At 41.1% G+C, this 22,025-nt stretch overlaps 1 protein-coding gene across 1 annotated transcript in view; it reads left to right on the top strand.

The window, feature by feature from the left end:
• CPVL (carboxypeptidase vitellogenic like) overlaps nt 1-21,586 on the top strand; it is a 102,605-nt gene extending 81,019 nt beyond the window's left edge. The window contains 1 exon segment of the mRNA XM_032643356.1: nt 20,724-21,586. Coding sequence (XP_032499247.1) covers nt 20,724-20,849 — 126 coding nt within the window. The 3' untranslated portion in view covers nt 20,850-21,586.
• Nucleotides 21,587-22,025: the final 439 nt, after the last annotated feature.

Here is a 22,025-nt window from a genome sequence, read left to right on the forward strand (position 1 = left end):
TTGACCCTCTACACACACACTCTTAATTGAGTTCTTTTTTCCCACAAGGAAAAATTTGCTTGTAGACATCTTTCTGTTGGGGAGAATTTTTTTTTTACCTCAACTACTGACTAGTTTAGGAATGATCATTGTTACTGAATAAAACTGTATACAGTATTAGGTTATATGGATATGTGTGTTTGTGTATGTGTGTTATACATGTGTATACCTATAAAATAGGTAGAGACTGTGTAACAGAGTGGTTAGAGACCACTATAGAGTGGCCTCTAATACTATAATAGACTATTATAGTGGTCTCAGTACTATAATAGAGTGTTCCAGTGGCCTCCAATAGTATGGTACAGTGTTACAGGGGCCTCCAACATTATACTACAGTGTTAGAGTGGCCTCCAATATTATAATAGAGTGTTCCAGTGTCCTCAGTACTATAATAGAGTATTTGAGTCAGGAAGACCATGATTTGCCTCCTTAATCTTCTACTTAATAGCTATGTGACCTTGGGCAAGTTTTTCACCTCTCTATACCATGACTTCATTTCCTATAAAATAGGGCTAGTAATAATATCTACCTGTTATGGACTGAATTGTGTCTCCCTAACTTAGGATGTTGAAGACCTAACTTGGGATGTGTCTGTATTTGGAGATACGGCCTCTAAGGAGGTAATTAAGGTTAAATGAGGTCATAAGGGCAGGACCCTGATTCTATGGGATTAAGAAGAGACGGCAGAGAGATCGCTTGCCCTCTCTCTGTCTCGGCCATGTGAGGACACAGCAAGAAGGCAGCCATCTGCAAGCCAGGAAGAGAGCTCTCATCAGAAACCCAGTCAGCTAGCACCTTGATCTTGGACTTCCCAGATGCCCAAACTGTGAGAAATTTCTGTTCTTTAAGCCACTCAGTCTATAGTATCCTCATAGGATTATTGAGGGAACTCAATAAGCTAATTAGCTTAGAGCAGTCCCTGACTCATAGGAAACATTTGCTATTATTATTGTTACCGTGGATCACTTATAAGAATATATACACAAAAAAGGAAAATTATAAATGGTAAAAATCAAGATCAGGGAAAATATTTGATTTTCCCTTAGAGGAAAGTTGGAGTATTAGTATTCAGGCCATTAAGGGCAAACATGCATGCCGAGCTGCCAGGGAGCGATGGGCATGTCCTTAACCCCTGTCCGCCGCACTGCTTTATGGTAAGAACCCCACCAGGCACATCCAGCGTGTCCTCCAGATCCTTTGATGGCTGCCTCAGCCACCTGTTATTCTGTGTCCCCTGGACCTTCCTTGTGAAACGCTCCAGTGCCTGGCATCACACGTGTCCTGCTCGGTGCTGTGCACGGAACGCCCACCTTGGGGGGCGAGATCGGGGCTGCAGGGCAGCCTGGGCCGTAGAGGTGGGAAAAGGGATTGACCACCACTCAGAAGCTTGTGGCAAATGTCACACTGAGCCCGCTGACTCTTGTGGTGAATGCAAAACACATTGAGAGATGAAATGGCACTCCTGTGGCTGCCAAAAACCGGCTAACAAAAGAAGCGAGGCCCACATATGTTTGTGATAGAAGTGTTTTACCACACAGCGGCGAGGGATCCGCGTTTTATGTAGGTGATTTTACAGTGCTGGCGGCGCTCCTTCCCCTAATGCCTCAGCGTAGGATTGGGGGTGGTGTGTGGAGATTGGGGGCAGGGGCAGGGATGAAGGAGGGAAAGGAGCTCTGGTGTTCACAAAGGCATTCTCTGTGGATTAAGGATACTGTTCAGATGTCAGGCATCTGATGATGAAAGAAACGGGCCTCAACCATGGACTTGGCTTTTTAGCATTTGACACACAGAACAGAAGCATGTGTATGTGTCTGCCAAAAAAGAAAACTCACTTTCCGCCAAACTCCACAGCTCTTAATTTAAAAATCGAAACCAAAGTAGACTTGTCTCCGGATGGTTCCCTAAAATGTCCACTTAAAGGAATGACAGCTCTCCCAGGGGACTGTCAAGGTACGGAGATGGGCAGCAGTTTCTCCATCAAGGGAGGCCCAGGAAAACCAACCAGCTCCATCAAGCCTTCGGAGGTCAGATGAAGAATGAGTGCTATTTGTTGCCCCTGGTTGGCCTGGCCTCCACAATCTGTGCCATTCTAAGACTTGCACCCTCCCTTGTTATATCATCTGGGAAGTCATGGGCTTTTCTGAGCTTCAGTTTGTTCATCTGTAAAATACAAGGTTTGAACTGAGTTATCGCTAAGATATCTTCAAAGAAAGATCTGAAATATATTTTCCATTAATGTCCGGAGGGGCTCAGTTTGCACACAATATCGAATAGATAGTTGCCTTCAGAGTGCGATGTGTGTGTTTGTATGACTCAGTAGTGTTGCAGTGTAGAACAAAGGTCTAATCCTCTCTCTCCCGCTAGCTGGTGACAACCCATGTCCATCACCGTCAAGGCCACCCTGCTGCTCCTTTTGGGGTCTTTCTCCAAATGTCACAGTTGCTGTTCATGATCTGGTTTGATGTTGCCACTGCTTTTGAAATGCAGGACATTTTGTTCTTACATCACTGAATTGTCATTTCAACTCCAAAGACTTTTTGATGCCACATTTAATATAAAATTTAATCAGAGTATAAAATTTTAATCAGAATATAAAATTTTAATCAGAATAATAACACTGATGAATTTCTTTAAAAACATCTTTCTAGAAAAAAACTTCATGAAGCTAAATTTTCTGAAAAAAGCATTTTTTCTATCTTGATTTCAATGAAAATACTCTAACGGAGATTAATTATTTTCCATGTAAACATTAAAAGGAAGACTTGAGTCCCTGGTTAATTTTCATTCCTATGCAATCATACTGGGTGTAGCTTCTTCTACCATGAGTTTTGCATTGTTTCCAACAACTCTCTTTTTCTGATTGCAATTTGAGTCATCATTTATTTTATGTTTTCATTATCAATATCAGCTTAGGTTATTCAGTAATTACAGGATGGATTATCTCCATACTCTAGGTAGCATTTTCTGGTTGAAACAAATTTTAGATCTCATTTTCCAGGTGGGGAAACTGAAGCCCAGAGGTTAAGTGACTGTTCCAAAGTCTCCTACCCATTTCATGTCTGAGCTGAGATTAGATTCTAGGCCCCCTGGCTTCCAGCCCAGAGGTTTTCTACCTCACAAGGGCACCCACCTCTGGAATGATGGATTGGCAGTAGTAAACTAGTACAGTTAAAATTGGAGCCTGCATACATATCTGCCGTAATTAAAGCAGGCCTGAGAAATAATGTATTTTACTTCCAGTGTTAGCTGTTCAGTTACATGCATGTGCCCTTCTATAGACAGAGTATCGGGATTTTTAAAAAGGTGCTTGAGTTCAGTAGGTGGTGAGGCAAGGTTCATCCAGTGTTAAGAAAGGTTATAGCTTTACCTGGGAATTTCTGACGTTAGTAAAAGGACAGATGCTGAAATTGGATAAAATGAACAGAGGAAACATGGCGGGCAGAGCCTCCGAATGAGAGCGTACAGGGCAGCATACAGGCAGAGCACACAGTCTGGTTTCTAATCTGGAGCGTAAAGGGTGAAAGCTGGGAGAGAAACTGGAAAGAGATCATGGGACCTTGATGGTAGGCAAAGGGGTGAGTGTTCCATTGTTTAAGTAGTGGGGGGCCACTGAAAGTTTTTTTTTTCCAATTTTTTTGATTGTGATAAAATATACATAACAAAATTTGCCATCTTAAAGTATACAGTTGAGTGGTATAAATGCATTCATAATGTTGTGCACCATCCATCTCCACAGTTTTTTTTTTTTTTTTTTTTTTTTTTTTTGGCCATGGCTCACGGGCCCAGCTGCTCTGCGGCATGTGGGATCTTCCCGGACCAGGGCACGAACCTGCGTCCCCTCCATCTGCAGGCGGACTCTCAACCACTGCACCACCAGGGAAGCCCTCCACAGTTCTTTTCCTCTTGTAAAGCTGAAACTCTGTAACTAAACACCAGCTCCCCATTACGCCTTCCCCAGAGCCTGGCAACCACCATTCTACCCCGTCTCTATGAATCTGACTACTCTAGGTATCTCATATAAGTGGACGCATACAGTGCTTGTCGCCGTGGAATATGTTTAAGCACATTTTCAAAGCTTTGGAAAGTTTAAAATGGCAGCAATAGGATGAATTCAGGGTAGAAAGAGGTCAGAGAAGGAGGATCCCCAGGAAATAGGGAGTCATGTTAGGAGCTGTATTGGAAGAAGGTTCTCCATCTGCTTCCTGAGACCACCCTCTTGATACTTGATTCTGAGGTCCTGAAAAAGAGGAGACAAGTTTTGTAATGTCTAAGCTGTGAGGACTGATCCCTGTTTGAGACATGGTGTTTCCTGTGTAGTTAAACCAGCTTGAAAGCTAAGTATCCACAGGGAGCACCTGGCATGCTGGTGTCATCCTGGTGCCCTCCTCAGGCAGCCACAGTGAGTCCCCCAGCCCCCAAAAGCACAAGCCCTGAGCCATGACTTATACTTTGACCTTGACCCAGGTTTGGCTTATGGACTCCTCAGGACTGTGTTCTGCCAAACTCTTCTCAGGGGCTTCTCCCCGAGTTTCCAACAGGAATCAGACCTTCTGTTAGGGGTTACATACAGAGAAACCAAGGGAAGGACCCCACCACCCTCAAAGCTTGACTGTTTTGGAGAGTCGTGACCAATGGGGGGCGGTCTGGGGTAATGAGAGGAAGGTGGACTGTGGAGTTAGACCAACCTATGTGAATTTCAGTTTTTGCCATTTACCGGCTGTGGGCTGGTCACTGGTGCATGGGGGTGTCAGGAAGGCCAAAGGAGACACTAAGGATGGCTACCAATCCTTCAGCATTTGCAAGCCCTCAGGCCAGTGGTCTGCCACACACTTTCTTATCCACAATTTTATGGAATACTCATAGCTCCCCTGTAAATTATGTGATTGTATTTACTAATTTATAAATGTAGAAACAGAAGTTTCACCTGGAAAACTTGATTAAGGCTTCAAATAGTAATAGCATCTGACATTTGACAGCCCACATCTTGCTCTTTCCCCGGCACCGCTGTGCTTTAAGTACCTGTGGGGGCCATGGAGCGGGAAGGATGGAAGATTCTGGTTGGCCACCGGACCAAGGCTACAAGTCTGCCCTTGGTGGTGGTGGTGACAGAGGTGGGGAGAGTGTGGGTGGTGGCCAGTGTGTTTGGCAGTGCATCCAGTCCACATAGAAGAGGCTGTTTTCGGGCTTCCCTGGTGGCGCAGTGGCTGAGAGTCCGCCTGCCGATGCAGGGGACATGGGTTCGTGCCCCGGTATGGGAAGATCCCACATGCCACGGAGCCGCTGGGCCTGTGAGCCATGGCCGCTGAGCCTGCGCGTCTGGAGCCTGTGCTCCGCAACGGGAGAGGCCACAACGGTGAGAGGCCCGCATACCGCAAAAAAAAAAAAAAAAAAAAAAAAAAGAGGCTGTTTTCTAAAGAAAAGCAGAGTGCTTACAAGGAGTAGAAGGATGGGGAAAGCCCGGCATGCAGACAGAAAACAGTTAACAACTACGGTTTCTTAATTGTGCTTTTCTAAAACTGACATCAACCATTTTGTTTCTTTGACTACACACAACTGAAAAATGGAGAATAGAATAACCACAGTCCTTTGAGTGGAAGGGAAGGTCAGGCTAGGATTTCATCATGTCCACGGATAATCCACAGAGAGAATGGCTGAGCTGGCCACCTGCCTCTCTTGAACTTTCTGATAATTCTTTTTTTCTTTTAATTTAGAATTTTAAACATCTTAGGGAGCATTAGAAACTATTTCTGAAGAAACCAACCGTTCTAGAAAGGTCTTCAGCAAGTCCTCAGTTGCACTGACAAAATCAGAGTAAGCAAAGAGCAATAATTGTAACTATTGTATTCAACTGATTGATAGGGCATGAGAAGTTAAAACAGTATTTAATGGAGGAAAGTAACTGTTAAACAGATTTGAGACAGTGATTACCAAATGCAGCTAATTCCTGGGGAAATGTTTTGGCTTTGTTACAGAAATTGTTAAACAGAATCTTCATCTCTCTCCCAGCTCTTGATTTTTACCAAGAGGGATGGCCTGATTCATGGGTTCTTTGTCTCCATCTTCCAGACCTGGGGAAAGTTCTTCTGTCCACTTTTGGGAATCAGACTGTGGGCAGAAATTCAGACATAGCAATCAAAACATACCCCTGCCCTCAATATAAAACTTGTCATCAAGAACTTCACGGATTCTCCAGAAGCAGGCATTGAGGCAACGTTTGGAGTGCAAGATGTTTATTAGAGATTAACACCTGAGAAAGGAAGGGGTAGGAAGCAGAATTGGCAGAGGAGAAAACCAAACTATGATAGAGGCCTGACAAACCTTGGCCAACCTGCAAGGGAGCTCCAGAGACAGTAGTTTCCATCAGAGCATCTTACATCAGACAAAAATGATCAGGCCTTTATACCCACCGCCTCACTTAGTCACCAAATGTGGGATGCCCCAGGAAGCGCATCATTTTGGGGAAAGGCTGTGCTCTGCAGCTGAGGCAGACCCCGAAGGAGCTGGAGGCTGTCTGCTGACTGGACTTCCCACAGCTGGGCCGCAAGTCCGTCCTTGTAAGGGGATCTGATGATGCATCTGTCTACCACAAAGGCCACCAAGACAATGCAGTTGCAAGCTCTCAGGGTTTGTGTGGGGGTGGGTGAATAGACAGCAGCAGGAGTTGGTGGTTTGCCTAAGGCCACATGGGGTATTGGTCTTCCTTTGTTTGCATAATGTAAGCTTTCACTTGAGCTCTTAGTGTCATTATGTCTTCTATCTGCATTAGAAAGATGGATCCAGCCTTGTTTTTCAGTTCACATCAAGATTCCAAGATAGGAACAACAGATCTTTCAGGGAAAAGAATCAAGAATTGTTAGGAAATATTTCCCTTTTTCAGTTATTTATTACAGAATAAGAAATCGCTCCAAAACTTACTGGCTTACCACAATAATAATTTGTTATTTCTCACAATTATGTGGGTGGAATGGGCTCAGTAGAGTGGCTCTTCTGATTGGGGTAGGCCGAGGTCGCACACGCAGCTGAATTCAGCTGAGAGTTTGGCTAAAGCTGGGTGAGGTAGTCTCCTAGATAGTCTCCAAGGGAATCTCCTGTCCTCTAACCATGTAGTGTCCTGGCCTGGACTTCACAGCATAGCAGCAGGTCTCCCAACCTGAGAAGCAAAAGATGCTCGTCCTTTTAAGGCCAGGGTTCAAAAGCCCCAGACTGTTATTTCCACTGCATTCTCTTGGTCAAAGCAAATCACAGAGCAAGGCCATATTCCTCCTGATGGCAAGAATGGCAAAGAATTGGAACCATCCTTGTCCACTACATTTTCCTAAGCCATTGTGTCTCAACCCTTGCAGATGTAGATTCCCAACGCCTATTTCCAGATATTCTAACTTTACTGGTCTGGGGTAAGACCGGAGCATCAATATTTATGCTTCTTAGGGAATTTAGTATGCAGCTGGTTTGGGGGAACCCTGAATTGTGATGTCTTTTGTTCCTCTATTGATAAGGAAATGGCTTCCATCTTGCAGGAATCCTGTGTGGCTTACGTTTGGAGAAACTTCCGTTCTGATGCCTAAAGGGTGCTCTAAATCCTGACCTATTTTACTTACTTACAGGCCAACCAGAAACCTGAGAACGTAGATTTACTCTTAACAAACCAGCCATTGATCTGAAGCATCACATTTAGAAAAGTGTCCTCTAGTCAACAGTATTTACTGGTATGGCTCTGGTTCTCTGAAATCCTCAGCCAAAACCTTAAACTAAATTTTAAACCTCAATTCCCTGCCATGCATTGTAGGTTTACAAGTGATCTTTGTTCTCTCAAAATACTGATAGACCATTGGTAATTTAGACTCGTAGAAGAACTCTTTTATTTACTCAAAACATTAGCTTCCTTTTCCCAGCAGCATTCTGTCTCATACTGAAATGATGCGATCCTCATGTGCAAAGTCTTCTGTTACTTTGCAGCAAAGATACAACTAGATCAAGCAGGGTCTCCTGTAAACAGCATCCAGAGGAGTTCTCAGCACAGATGTTGCCCACCAGTCACAGTGTGTTTCTGGATATTAATTGTTGATCAAATACTATTGATATCATAGATTGATACAATTAGTTCCATGCCAAAGCAAAAATAAAAATGCAGTGATTTAGACTGAAGCCTTATCAGGAGTAAATTTAGCACTTCCATTAGGTGATCGTTAGGTTATTTAATAGATTCCTAACCTGGGGTAAGGGTTTGTGGTTAGGATTCAAGGGGTCAATGAACTTAGAAGGGAAAGAAATTGCATCTTTATTTTCACTAACCTCTAACTGAAGCATCATTTCCTTCCATTATGAATGTAGGCAACAAACCACAGCAGTAGTAGCAGTGCCTTTGACTTTGTCACCATAGAAAGCAGAGATATTTTCATATCAAATACAGATGCTGTTGCAAATAGCTAGAAACAATGCTATGACCATCACTACTTTAAAGTTACAGGAGTTATCAGACCCACAGGTTGCTCTTCTATATGTGTTTATATAGAAGGATGTATGTTGATGTATCACAAATTCATGTTTAGCTGTTTTGACCATTTCAATGTAATGGCTTCATTTGTAATCTATAATATATATGTATATATATCATGATATGAATCATAATATATATATGAGTGAATCGTGTTTAAAAACATTATTTTGAGAGGTATCTATAGGCTACACTGAACAACCATAGGGGTCCAAGGCTCACAAAAGACAAAGAACCCATGGATTAGACTATTTGAATTGTTGAAAATAATTCATAGACTCTCCCCAGCCCAAACCATGGACCACCTTTGGTGACCTCAGATTGAGAAGTTATGAGCTTGAATTTTATTTTTTATTACCTTTGCGATTCTCACTACTTCTATTATCACCATACTCAAGTGACATTATAGTTTAGGGATTAAGATAATGAATACTGTGTTAGACGTGGATTAGCTCCCAGCTCTACCACTTACTAGCTGTGTGACCTTGGGCAAGTTACTTAACCTCTCCAAGAGGTTCCTCATCTGTAAACTGGGGTTGATATTAATACCTACCTCTCTTGCAGAAGGACTCATTATTAGAATTAATTAAGATAATGCTCATTTATTACTTGACATTCTGTCTGACATCTAGTAAGCATGTAATACATATTTATTTTATTGTCTTTGTTGACCTCTCCTAGCATGAATCTGTTCTCACAGGGCAAGACGCTTCCCCCAACCCCATCTAACAGGGTCCTTAAGAGATATTATGTCTTAAAGACTCAGATGATGAAATGGGATGAGTATTATTCATCAGGTAGGACTAGAAATACTGCAGTTGTATCTAGTTTTCCCTTCACCATAACAAGGAGACTGTCTTGATGAGAGATGGAAGAAGTAGAGGGGACTGGGGAGGTGTTCCGTGTTTTGCTGCATGGCAGTCTAACAAAAGTACATGAAAATCACTAAATTGAGTGATGAGATGTTTCTAAAGCATTGAGTCCCTTCTAGTTTAACAATAATCTGAAACATCCCTGTTGACAATAAATGAAGCATCCAGCCTTAATGCTTTTGTTCTGGTTTTGTTTTGTTTTGTTTTGTTTTGTTTCATTTGTACTGAGCTTCTAACATATAGAAACAGGGAAGAAAGGGAATATAGGAGCTTAGATTTAGAGAGTAAAAAATAATCTAGCAAAAACAAAAAACCAAATGTTTGGCAACTTCTTGCTCTTCTGCTGTCCAGCATGGAGATGTAGGTGTTATTTTTGTTCCTCTATTTATTTTTTTATGCAGCAACCAGAGCCCCAAGGTTTCTATTCTGGCACCAGCTCTGTCTTCTTGGAGCTGCTTGCCAGAGGGGGACTTCCCACTTTTGCCTTTGTTTCCTTCAATTGCTTCTCTGTATCCTCCCCACTTATTGTTTTTAGATATAGGGTTCATCTCATCATCCCTGTGTTGGGCAGAAGGAAAAAGCACAACAGAGAACACGTTAAATTTCTTAAAAGATTCATTTTTGTGAGTTTGGCAGCATCAGTGGTGGGTTTTTTGTTTTCTTTTTTAGTTAAAAATTGAATAATATCCAAAAATACGTATCATACTTGTATAAGATAAAACAAACAATGATAAATGAATAGCCTTGTGCTTACCAGTCATTTAGGAAATGGAGCATTACCAGCAGCCCATCCCCTTCCCTCGCTGGTCCTGGAGGTAAACCACTGCCCTGGATTTTTTATCACCCTTTTCCTTTTTTAAAAAAATTAATAGTTTTACTGCAGATATACATCTCCATAAATGATATTTTACTTTTCATGTTTAATTTTATATAAAAGGAATTATTCTGGATGATTTTGCAATATACTTTTGCTCTTCAATACTTTGAAATTCATCGTGTTGATACATGCAAAATTGTGCTTCGTTCCTTTACATTGCTGCATAGTATTCCATTGTGTGATTCTATCATTTGTCCATTCCACTGCTGATGGGCATTTGGGTTGTTTCCAGCTTTTTGCTACTGTAAATATTGCTGCTGTACACAGTCTTGCAAATATCTCCTTGGGCCTGCATGCAAGACTTTCTCTAAGAATAATTCCTAGAGGTGAAATGGATGAGTTCACAGGGTCTGAGCATCTTCAACTTCCTTAGGTAATGCCAAACTGTTTTCCAAATTGATTGTAGTCTTTCCAGTAATGTACAAGGGTTCTGGTTATTCCACTGTCTCGCCAACTCTTGGACTTGTCTCTAGGCATCTTTCAGCTGGGCTTGTTAAGTGGAAAGGGGCACTTAATGTCTTTTCCCATGTCTAATAAACATGGTCTGTCTTCTTTTTCTCTTGCCCTCTTTCCCATCTTCCTCTCTGGCTACCATCAGTTGAAAGACTGTAGCATCTACACCCAGTGAAAGGGTGGAGTGGACATGTCATATCCAAGTCTTGGTACTGCTTTGGTTGTGTGGATGCACTTTTCTTTCTGGATGGCCTGGGCTGATGCTGGCTATCAAAATAACCAGCTTTAAAAAAATTAGAAATTATTCCTTCAACACCTTATCACTTCAGCTTACCAACAGTGGCTCAGTATAAGAAGCAACTAATAAAATAGGCATTTCAACTTAAGCCTGGATTTGCGGACAAGGCCTAGACCACAGGGAGAAGAACCTGAATCTTTTTTCTAACGCAGCACAAATCCCCTCACTTCCATCACTTTTCCATTGAAACAACAAGGAAGTGAAGTTTTTTAGCCAGTCGCTTTGCTGTGAGTCTTACCAGAAAATTAAGAAGAATAGTAATTGGCAAATACTGCTCACCCAGTTCTTTAGCTAGCCTTTCTCACATCTGCTTTATAGGATCCTTCTCACTGACCTGATTTACTCACTTCCTACTGCTTGACACAGAAACCACAAAGAACTACTTCAAAAGAAAAACACTGATTTTATACAAGCCAATAAGAAATGTACAGCATTTTGGGGGACATAAAAAAACAATGGCTACCCTACATTATAAATTCTAGAATGAAATAGTTTTTGCCTTGTGGTGTTTTAAGAAAAGGCACAAATTTTAAAAGATGCTATTCAAGAACACTCTGAATATGTGTTTTTAAGTTGTTTAAACTTTTTCCCTTTTACTATAGCCTCAGTAACTGGTCTTAACTAGTCTCCTTTCTCTCCAACCTACCCTTCTCTCTGTGCTTTATCCAAAATGCAAGTCCGATCCTGTTTTTCCTTGTTTAAAATCCCTCACTAACTCCCTGATACCTGAAGAATAAAGTCTGAACTCTTTACATAGAAGAGTAAAGATGTTTGATCTGGACTCTGCTTCCTTCCCCAGCCTGGACTCTCACTCTCCCTCCTTCTTAACTAGAATCCTGAAAAATAAAACAAAACACCTTATAATTCCCCAAGCACACCTTACTGTTCTGTCAGCCAATAATTCCCATGGATTCCCTCCGCTTTTCTTATAAGGCCCTTCCTACTCCTCTGACTGCCTGGAAAACCCCCATTTGCCTTTCAGAGCTAAGTTCCAGCATCACCTCTAGGAAGCCCTTCTCCCAGAATTCCTTCTTCTCTGCAACTCTCTCTATGTACATCTCCTGTTGCATGTACCACACTGGGTTTTCATTTGCCTCTTCAATTGCCTTCTTCCTCTATTTGACACTGAGCTCCTTGAGGACAGGAATAATGTACAATTTATGATTGTAGCAAACCCCTTAGCACAGTTCCTGGCACTCAGTAAATGTTCAGCGAATTAGAATTAAAATCAAATTGTCCCCTACCTTATGCCCACACCCCTCTCATTTGTGTGTATATTCAAATACTGTAATTCTCAAGGAATGCAATAGTTGCTCACCATTTGTACACACCAGAATGTCTTCTAGGAAATAGACTAGACATGCTGAGATGATGAATAGTTCAAAACAATGCCCATCAAACGAAAGGATGCATTGTTTATGTCCACTGAAGACTAGTTCCTTTCTGTGTTACATAAGAGAAAAAAGGAGAAATATTCTGGGAAAAAAAATTTATGGAAGGGGTTGTAGAAGTTTCATTATCTCACTGGCTGACTAGTGTGTCCTGTCCTTTAAAAAAAATTGAATTCTCAGTATTTGAGGGTTTTTTTTCCCTTTTCTGAAAAAAACATACAGCTTGCTTCTTGAAAACAAAGGCAATAATAAACAATAGCAACTCCCAATTTTACTCTGATTATTTGCCAAGAGTCGTCTTAGTTCATGTGGTTCTATTTCATTAAAGAGGACTGATGAGCTTAAAAAGAAGGCTACTAAATTAAGCTACCCAAATATGCACTTAGTTAATACTCAGGGGGCTAATTTATTGTATTATTTAAACTATAAATTGGATGGCAGATCTATTTGCTGAGGTATAACAGCTCAGCAATGATGCATAATTTTCTCTTAGCTATTGAGTGGTTTTCAATAATCTATTGAAATTTAACCGAGAACCATTTCATTATGGGAAGTGAATAAATACTAAGAAGGCTAACATTTAAAGTATTATCTGCCCATGGAGAACAGGTTTTAAAAATTAATGTTATTGAGGAACAAAGAGGAATGGGGGGTTACCTTTTAAACAATAACTTTTCGTTGTTTCAATTTGAAGCATAACCAGATTTACAAAGTTGTTTGTGGGAATAGTAAATGGAGCCAATAAACAAACAAGGTAGAGCGTGGAGTTGGGTAGAGAAATGGGCAGCATGAAGGAACAAAATAAAGTTGTGTTGCAGTATTGCTACGTTGTCAGCTGGACTAAGGGCATTATTTTTGCCTCGCACTCTTTCGTTTAGCAGTAAAGACAGTGTGCCTTGTTCTGTTTCAACAAATGGCATCATTGAAAATGTTGCACCATTCGCCATATTTTGTCTTCTAAATTCCCGGAACCTGGGGGCATTTGCGGGTCTGGGGTCCCCTTAGGCTGTGGGTCAGGAACACAGTTGAATGTAGATACCCTCTCTGGTCAGGAGTGGCCCCAAAAAGACCACCTTTGGAGTGTCTTAGGGGCTCTGATACACAGAAGGATCCCGACAACTTGGTGGAGTGGTCTTGAAACTATTACTGCCAGTAATACTAGAATTCAGTGGGGACAGGCAGGAATGGAAGCAGGCAACAGGACCTTCTGACCTTCCTGCAAATATTTGAAACCCAGCCCATCTGATATCCTGCACCAAAGTTTCAGAGAAGATAATTTACCCATTTGAACGGATATTTCTTTGATTTATTTTGGGAAAGAGGAAGAATGCCTTAATGTCTCATGTTTCCCCAGGAACATCAAAATGTCAGAGAACCAGTGGTCTGAGAGTAAACCAGCTTGGGAGGGAGGGGAGCCACTGATTTGTAGTGTTTGCCAATTTCCGTGGTGTAAATGCTCCCACCATGGCTGATTTCAGGCTACCAACATGATGTCACCAAATGTGGAGTGGGGCAGCCACGTGCATAATCCAGTCTCCTAAACCAGTGGGGAAGAATTCCAGCACACCACTGCTGGAGCTAGCCTGCACTACTGTTTGCAGGAAGCAAAATTTTGGCAAGTTGGCTGGCTCTTGTTTCCATGTTAGCCAGAAGACAGTGAGTCAGGATCTAAGTCCTCCCAACACTCCTGGCAGAGAGCATTTGCTGCTATAACCTCTGCCCTCTCCTCCCCCATTCTCATTCTCTCTTCCCAAAGAAAACTACAAATGTGGATCATAAAGCTAGATATTGAGTAAGGGTAGTTAATGAACTGGATTGTGCTTTTTATCCTCTTGTGGATATCTAATATACAAACTGGACATGGAGGGAGTAAAGTTTTGATTACTTTTTAATTGCATGAAACCCTATGTTGTAAAGTGGGTTCTTAAAAGGGAAAAAAGACACAACAGCTTTTGCCATTCTGCTGAGACAAGTAAGGTCTTGCTTGCTTGCCATTTCTGTGTGGGGAGAAGAGGGTGTTGGGCATTGCATGAGGTGAAAGGGGGTAGAAAGAATGGGATGGATCCTGGTGGTGTCAGGCTTAAGGGATACAATTCACTCTAGACAGTTAAGCCTATTGACAGAGGTTTGATTTCTTATTAAAGTTGCTTTCTTACTTTAACTGGAACATTCTTTCCCATGGGAAGGAAAGATTCATAGCACGGAAATAAAAGAAGCCTGGAAGAGAAATATTTCCCCTCCTAAAGAAAATATTATAATCTATCTTTCCCCTCCTAAAGAAAATATTATAACCTACCTTTCTGAAAAAGTATAGTAAGGAAGTTTACAATTCCTAGTAACTTCTAATCTTTCTCTGCTCTTAAAGGGAAAACATATTCCTTTGACCATAAAAATTCAGATAATAATAGTATGATGACCTTTGGTTGAGCGCTTATTATTTGCCTGTATGATACGTGGTGCAAGCTTAATACACATCTGTGGACCAAGTGCCATGTAACATTTTATATGCATTATTTCTATGAATTCTCACAGAAAGTTAAATATTCTTAGCATGACTAACCATTCCAGATCGCCTGGCACTTTTTCAGTGTTAGCACTAAAAGTTTTACGTTCACAGTAACTCCTAAGTCCTGCGAAAACTGGGACGACTGGTCACCCTAATTCTTATCTCCATTTTACAGATGGGAAAATAGAGTTAGTTAAGTCATTGTGCCCAAGTCATGGAGCTGGGCTCCAACCCAGATCTGCTAAATCCTGAGTCCATGCCTTTAAGCTTTTACTGTTGTTCTTAATAGAGTGGGGTTGGTTTGACCCATGCTATTATTGTGTCATAATCAAAAGTGGAAATCCTAAATTATGATATTGTTGAAACTGATTAAGTTAGATGGTGCACCTAGAGAGCCTCTTGGGAACTGTAAGGTAGCATCAAAGCTCTATATTGACTACTCTAAAAACGATGCCACTGCGATGGCTACATTTAGGTCAGCTAAAGCACCCTTTCCCCTCAATAATTATTTGCTACCCTAGAACTTACAGTGGTGAATCTGAAGGCATTTTCCCTGAGTGTTGTGGGAGCAGCCCTGAGCCTTGACCTTCACTTTGTTTTTTGGTTTTTTTTTTTGAAAGTGACTTGCCTCACTCTTTGTTAACAGGTAGCTGCTAACAAGCTTTGGCTTATTTTTTATTCTCATTACCAAGTACCCTTTCTTTTTAGTATATTTTTTATTTGAGTGCATAGTTATTTTATTTCTACTCAGGATTAGTGTCTGAAAACAAAAAGGTAGGAGTTTGTAAATGTGGAATGGAATAAAAATAATAAAAGAAATTTAGTGTAAATCAGAAACTAACAAACAAGATTCTCTTGAGTGTCTTTATCAACCTGTAGTAGAAAACAAGGACTATAAACTATCCTGTATCACCTGCCTCCCAAACCTGCTTCTGCCATGTGCCTCTTTTCTTCTTTCTTGGTTAATAACATCACTTCTTGCAAAGCTGCACATGTCAGAAGCCTGAAATGGGGAGGATGTTTGTGTGTTGGAGGGGGGGGGGTGCTTTCACTTAAACTTTGTGTCTGATTAATCACTAATTTTATTATTTCTATCCCAGCATCTCTCTTCCCTTCCCCTTCTCACCATCTGTCTTATGAGCCTACATCATCTCTCACCTGAAGATCTAGTCTCCTAATTTGCCTCCTTACCCCAGTATCATTTCCTTCCAAATCAGCCCCCTCATTACATATTAAGTCATCTTTCTACAATGCAAATCTGAGCGTATCACTACTCTGCTTAAAACCCTCGAGGATATATCCAGAATAAGCAAACCCATAGAGACAGAAAGTAGATTAGTGATTGCCAGGGACTGGCAGGAAGAAGGGAATGGAAAGCGATTGCTAATGAGTATAGGGTTTCCTCTGGGGTGATGAAAACGTTCTGCAACTAGATAGTGGTGATGGTTGCACAACACTGTGAATATACTAAATGCTACTGAATTGTTCACTGTAAAACAGTTAGAATGATAATTTTATATTATGTGTATTTTAACACACACACGCACACACACACACACAAATCCTATAGGATAAGGTCCATGCATCCCAGCAGTATGTCATATGGGGTTTACCTGTTCAACTGTCCCTTCTGCTTTCCCACTAACTCTTTACAACTGGAACCTCTTTTGGATTACTGCATGTGCCATGTAGTTTCATGCCCCACGGTTTTTTTTATTTTGTTTTTTTAAATTTATTTATTTTTGGCTGCGTTGGGTCCTCGTTGCTGTGCGCGGTCTCCTTCCAGTTGCGGCGAGCGGGTGCCACCCTCTGCTGCTGCGCGCGGGCCTCTCACTGTTGTGGTGTCTCCTGCCACGGAGCACGGGCTCCAGGCGTGCAGGCTTCAGTAGTTGTAGCATGCGGGCTCAGTAGTTGTGGCTCGCGGGCTCCAGAGCCCAGGCTCAGTAGTTGTGGCAAACGGGCTTAGTTGCTCCCTGGCATGTGGGATCTTCCTGGACCAGGGCTCGAACCCGCGTCCCCTGCATTGGCAGGAGGATTCTCAACCACTGCCACCAGGGAAGCCCTCCCCACTGTTTTTGAACTCACAGTTTCCTTTGTCTTTAGTGCATCCCTTTCCCCCTCCCCACCCACCATTTTCCGGTGATCTGCTCCTCCAAGACTCCCAGGAAGTCTCCCCTGACACATCTATGTCAACACACCCATTGTGAATTTCCCTCTATATTTCATCTCAAAAGGCACAACTGAGAAACCTTTATTGCCAGTTCCATGTTTCTAGTTGCAGGGAGCATTGTATTGTTTTCTAAAACGTAAAGTGGAATGAAGCTTTAAAGTGTTTTGTATAACCCTTTGAAAATTCATGACATCTGGAACATATGAGTTTAGGGGTTTCAGTTCTAGTGTGAAAGCACCCAAATACAGTTTCTGGTGATGAGACCATTTCTATCCAGGGAGCCTTGAGATTAATCTTGTCACATTTAAATATGCAATCATGACCCTGTCACATTTTTTTACACAGCTCTAAAAACTCTGTAGTGATTTGTGTTCTTGATTCGTGAGTGGTGAGTGGCTTGGCTATAAACAGCAGAGTGGGTTTTTTTTTCAGCACTCATAAATTTATTTCTGAGGTTTACTTCAGTAAAATGCTGTATAGGAATCTGATAGAGAACATCGAGAATTTTGTGGTATGTGAAAAAGACTTTGTTCCTAAATGAGCTTTTCTTTCCAATCTTAATGACATCATTTATGATGTCATTTGATCATTACATATGGCAGCTCAGAATTGGACCAGGGATCAGGCAACTCACTGTGAATAAGAATTATAACACCTAACCCCTGTCATCTCTTCTTTACCACTTGTTTATCATGGATGTAGAAGGTGGATGTGTGTGTGTGAGTGTGTGAGAGACTGTGTGTGTGTGTATAAACACCAGGAGAGCAGATGATCAGGAAAAAATACACTAAGGTGAGGTCACGAGTAGATGTTAACCAAATTTCTCTTTGTATTCTCCCTTGATGTAAAAACAGAACTGCCTGGTTTCTCACAAAATAGAAAGTTGGTTTAAATAGCAGTTCTCAAAGCGTAGTCTTTGGACCAACAGCTCCAACATTACTTTGGAACTGTTTGAAACACAAATTCTTAGGGGCCTCGCTGGTGGCACAGTGGTTAAGAATCTGCCTGCCAATGCAGGGGACACAGCAGTGTGCTTTAACAAGCTCAGGTACTTTTTTGCACGTTTGTTTGAGAACTACTGTGTTAACTCGCTTAAACCAAGATTTTTCCATGCTAATGTAGGAACACAATGTTCTAGGTTGGTTAGGTTGATGCAAGCATTTTGATCTTGGAATTTGAATATAGATAATTACTGGAAGAATAATTACAATGGCTGATATTTCTTAAGTACCATCCCAGGCCAGGCACTGTGCCAAGTATTCCAATATTATTCCATTAATTCCTTATACAACTATCCCAGGACATAATATTTTATTCTCTGTTGTACAGTTAAGGAAACAGAAACTCAGAGACATGAAGTTAATTGCCCAAGGTCACACAGCTTGCTGTGCCTCTGGTCGTGCTCCTGCACTTCGACTCCCGAGCCCAGGCCATCAAGCACTGTGCTATTCCCCCATTAGTGGCAGCTCTGGTCTGGAAGACAGGATGACCTTTAGCTCCTGAGTATTCAGTTTATTACTGTTCTGGATGGTTGCCACCAAACTCATTTCCAGCTTAAGCAGCTGGGTTTTGTCATAAACATGACTTCGTTAAATGTCCTCGGCCGAGCTGAAGCTGCATAGAAATCGCTCATCGGATTCCTGCCAAGGCCGGAGAATTGGATGAGAAGCTACAGGAAGAGAATTCTAGCCTGGGATAGTGGGGGCAGCAGAAGTTTCCCTCCAGAGCCACATGCACGGGCTCTTGTCACAGATGTGTTTACTTTCAGTCTGTGACAAAAAGTGGGACACGGTGGGTTTCCAGATGCAAGCTGGAACACAAATGGTAGATGGACGCCACTGTCAGAGCAGCAAGGCACAGATGACGGCTGATGGAGGGTAGCATAGAGCAGGATGTCTCCAGTGTATATGAGGGGTAAGGCCAATCTCAGTCCTCACCTACCTCAGAGGGCTGTTCAGAGGCGAGTGAAATGTTCTGTGACTAAGCCATAAAGTTCTGTTCAAAGTAAGGAATTATTGTGTAAGTACTGTATTTGATTAAAAAACACTGGTGTTTGCATTAGAAGCCAGGGTTCTAGCTGCTTCCTCCACTTACAATTGTATGACCTGGACAAGCCCCCTTATAGCGCCAAACAGTCTCCTCAACGCTGCTGTGAAGGGTGCTCTCTGCCGTTGTTCAGGGCACAGCTTCTACAGCTGTAAGCTGCAAAATAAAATTCATCCAATAATGTTGATCCACTTATCTCACAGCAAGGTTGGAAGATGGTGGGTGTTGGGGGGAGGGGGTAATATAATCAACACACTATGCAAATATATATATATTTTTTTTTTTGTTTTCTGCTTCAGTTCTTTTCAGATTGATGCAGGTACAAGGTCGGCCTCTAATAAAGGGACTTTTTTAAAGTAGCCTTTAATTCTTGCTAGAAGTCACTGAATGTGATTGCTTTACTGCATGTGTTCACTTACATCAGCCACTACTAACTCCTGTCCATTCTCCACATGTGCAACAGGACCCCTCAGGCCACAGGGATCTCTCCTGCATGCGGCCTCCCAGCACTCAGTGTCGGTTCTTTCCCTTTTTGAATCATGAAGGCCTGCCCTTGTTGTAGAGAGGTCCTTGGGACATTGGCTGAAGCCAGACTTTCCGAGTGCAGAGCCTGGCGTTAAGGGTGGCCCCTTGTAGGCTCTTGTGTGAGTCTGAACTCACCTCAACTACAGAAGTTTTAAGGATGCTTTATATATCCTGAGAGGTGACAGAGGGGTCCATTGTTATCCAAACTTGTTGAGTTTACCCCTAAGGGTAGTGGATTCCGTTATATGTAAATTATACACAGAATTTGGGGAGACGTATACTGATACCTCCATTTTACTTTGAAATGTGTCAAAAAGATAAGGTGGATTAATAGATGAATAGTGAGATCCATCTGTAAGAAGAAAAGTGAGTGTTAATGAGAATATCTAAATGGTGCATATATGAAATTCTTTCAAATTTGCTATATGTTTGAAAATGTTTCATAATAAAATGTCAGGAGAAATAGAATGTTCTCTTTGCTGCTCAAAAATGGGCTCTTAAAATTTCAGCTATCAGGATTTCTCTTTGTTATTGTTTTAATTTTTGGAGGATCAAAATATCTCCTTTATTAATGGTACAGGCTAAGGTGGAAGGTATAGCTTAGTGTGACAGCCAAGTGGACCAGCTAACTGAAGGGTGGAATTAGGTAGATTCCTCCACCCAGTTGCAGGCGGAGCTGGTCTGGGGTAGGTCTCCCACCTTAGTGCCATAACCGGGTAAGAATTACAGCACAGTACAGAGGCGCAGACAGCTCCCGTCCCAAAAGGAAAAAGACAAGGAGGAATTTTCCAGTTCTGTACATGTGAAAGATGAACGCAACTTGGTATAAAATTGAATAACTACACAATCTTAAAAACTTTCTTACCTTAAGGTACCTATTATTAATGCTATCAAAGCAGACAATCAGCATATCCAAAGGCATGGATTGATATTAATATGTTCTTTATTTCATGTAAGCTTTAAGAATACTTAATCCAAATTAAAACTTTCCATTTATCTGGAATATCCGATTCTCTAGATTTCAGTTTTTTCTTCTATTTTTCTTCTTTAAGGTAATTGTTCGAGGTGGAGGCCACATTTTGCCCTATGATCAGCCTTTGAGATCTTTTGACATGATTAATCGATTCATTTTTGAAAGAGGATGGGATTCCTTATTGATGGATCAGCTACTTTCCTAAAAGAGAACGTCAGGGATTTTAATCTTTGAAAAGAAAATTTTCAAAAAACAGAAAATGTCACATAAATAGGAAAATTATCTTTTTAAATCTGCAAAATGTTTCTCATCAATAAAAATTATCCTTGAAACAAGTGAGGTTCTGTTTTGGAGGATCACTACAAAATTAACTGTAAGAAGATGCTGTGCGTGAGTTAGAATTACATCTTTTAACTTAAGGGATGGAAAGGATGGATTCTGAGACACGCGATTCAGATGGAAATGGATAAATAAATGGGATATTGGGGCCTTGAATAGGAATTTAAATTCCTTCTAAAATGATGTGAAAAGTGCAGTAAATGAATAAGGTTGTAACTACATCTTGTTCTACACATAACAGAAAAGTTTATCATACCATGCATCCGAAGGTGTTTGGTAAATATCCGGTAAGAACATCTGACATCATTCCAGAGGAATGGGTGACCTTATAATAGTGGTGAGGAACAGACTTTGGAATGTAGAAAGTCTTAGCAAGAAAGGTAGCTTGGAATTCTTTGAATTAGAAATCTTATATGTAAAAGAAATGATGTACTGATTGACGATAAGCAGAGGATCTTAATCAGAGAACATACTAAATCTTTGCCTTTTCTTTCTTTCTTCTGTTTTGTTTTTTTTAGTTCATCGGTTCATTTGAAATATACGCATTTATCAAACAGCCTGCAGGCCACATTAGTTATGAGCCGTTTTTAATTTGGGTTTTAAATTCTGTACTTCTTTTAGCCAAATAAAGAACAACCTAATTTTGTATAATAATTGTTGGAATATCAAAAAAATTTGAGATCATCTTGCATCAAAATATATACACTTATAAATATGCATACATGAGTAATTTTCCAACTAAAATATCACATCTCAGCACATCTTTCCTATTTATGCATCACATGCTCACATCTCTAATTCTACAGCACATTTGGCTTTTTCCACATCATTTCCCCCTCATATTACCCATCTATGAGTTGGCTCACTGGGGAACTAAATTTAAAAAGTCAAAGTCTCTTGCTGAAGATATTTTATTGAGTTCTTTTAATTTCTCATTTTGTTCCTGATTTCATTCAGGGTTGAGATTTTCCTTTTTTTTTTTTTTTTTAATACATGTTGTTCATTGTGCCCATATACTGTGAGACCTCAAATTGAACATTCT

Source organism: Phocoena sinus, chromosome 9, assembly GCF_008692025.1.
Source record: "Phocoena sinus isolate mPhoSin1 chromosome 9, mPhoSin1.pri, whole genome shotgun sequence".
Lineage (NCBI taxonomy): Eukaryota > Metazoa > Chordata > Mammalia > Artiodactyla > Phocoenidae > Phocoena > Phocoena sinus.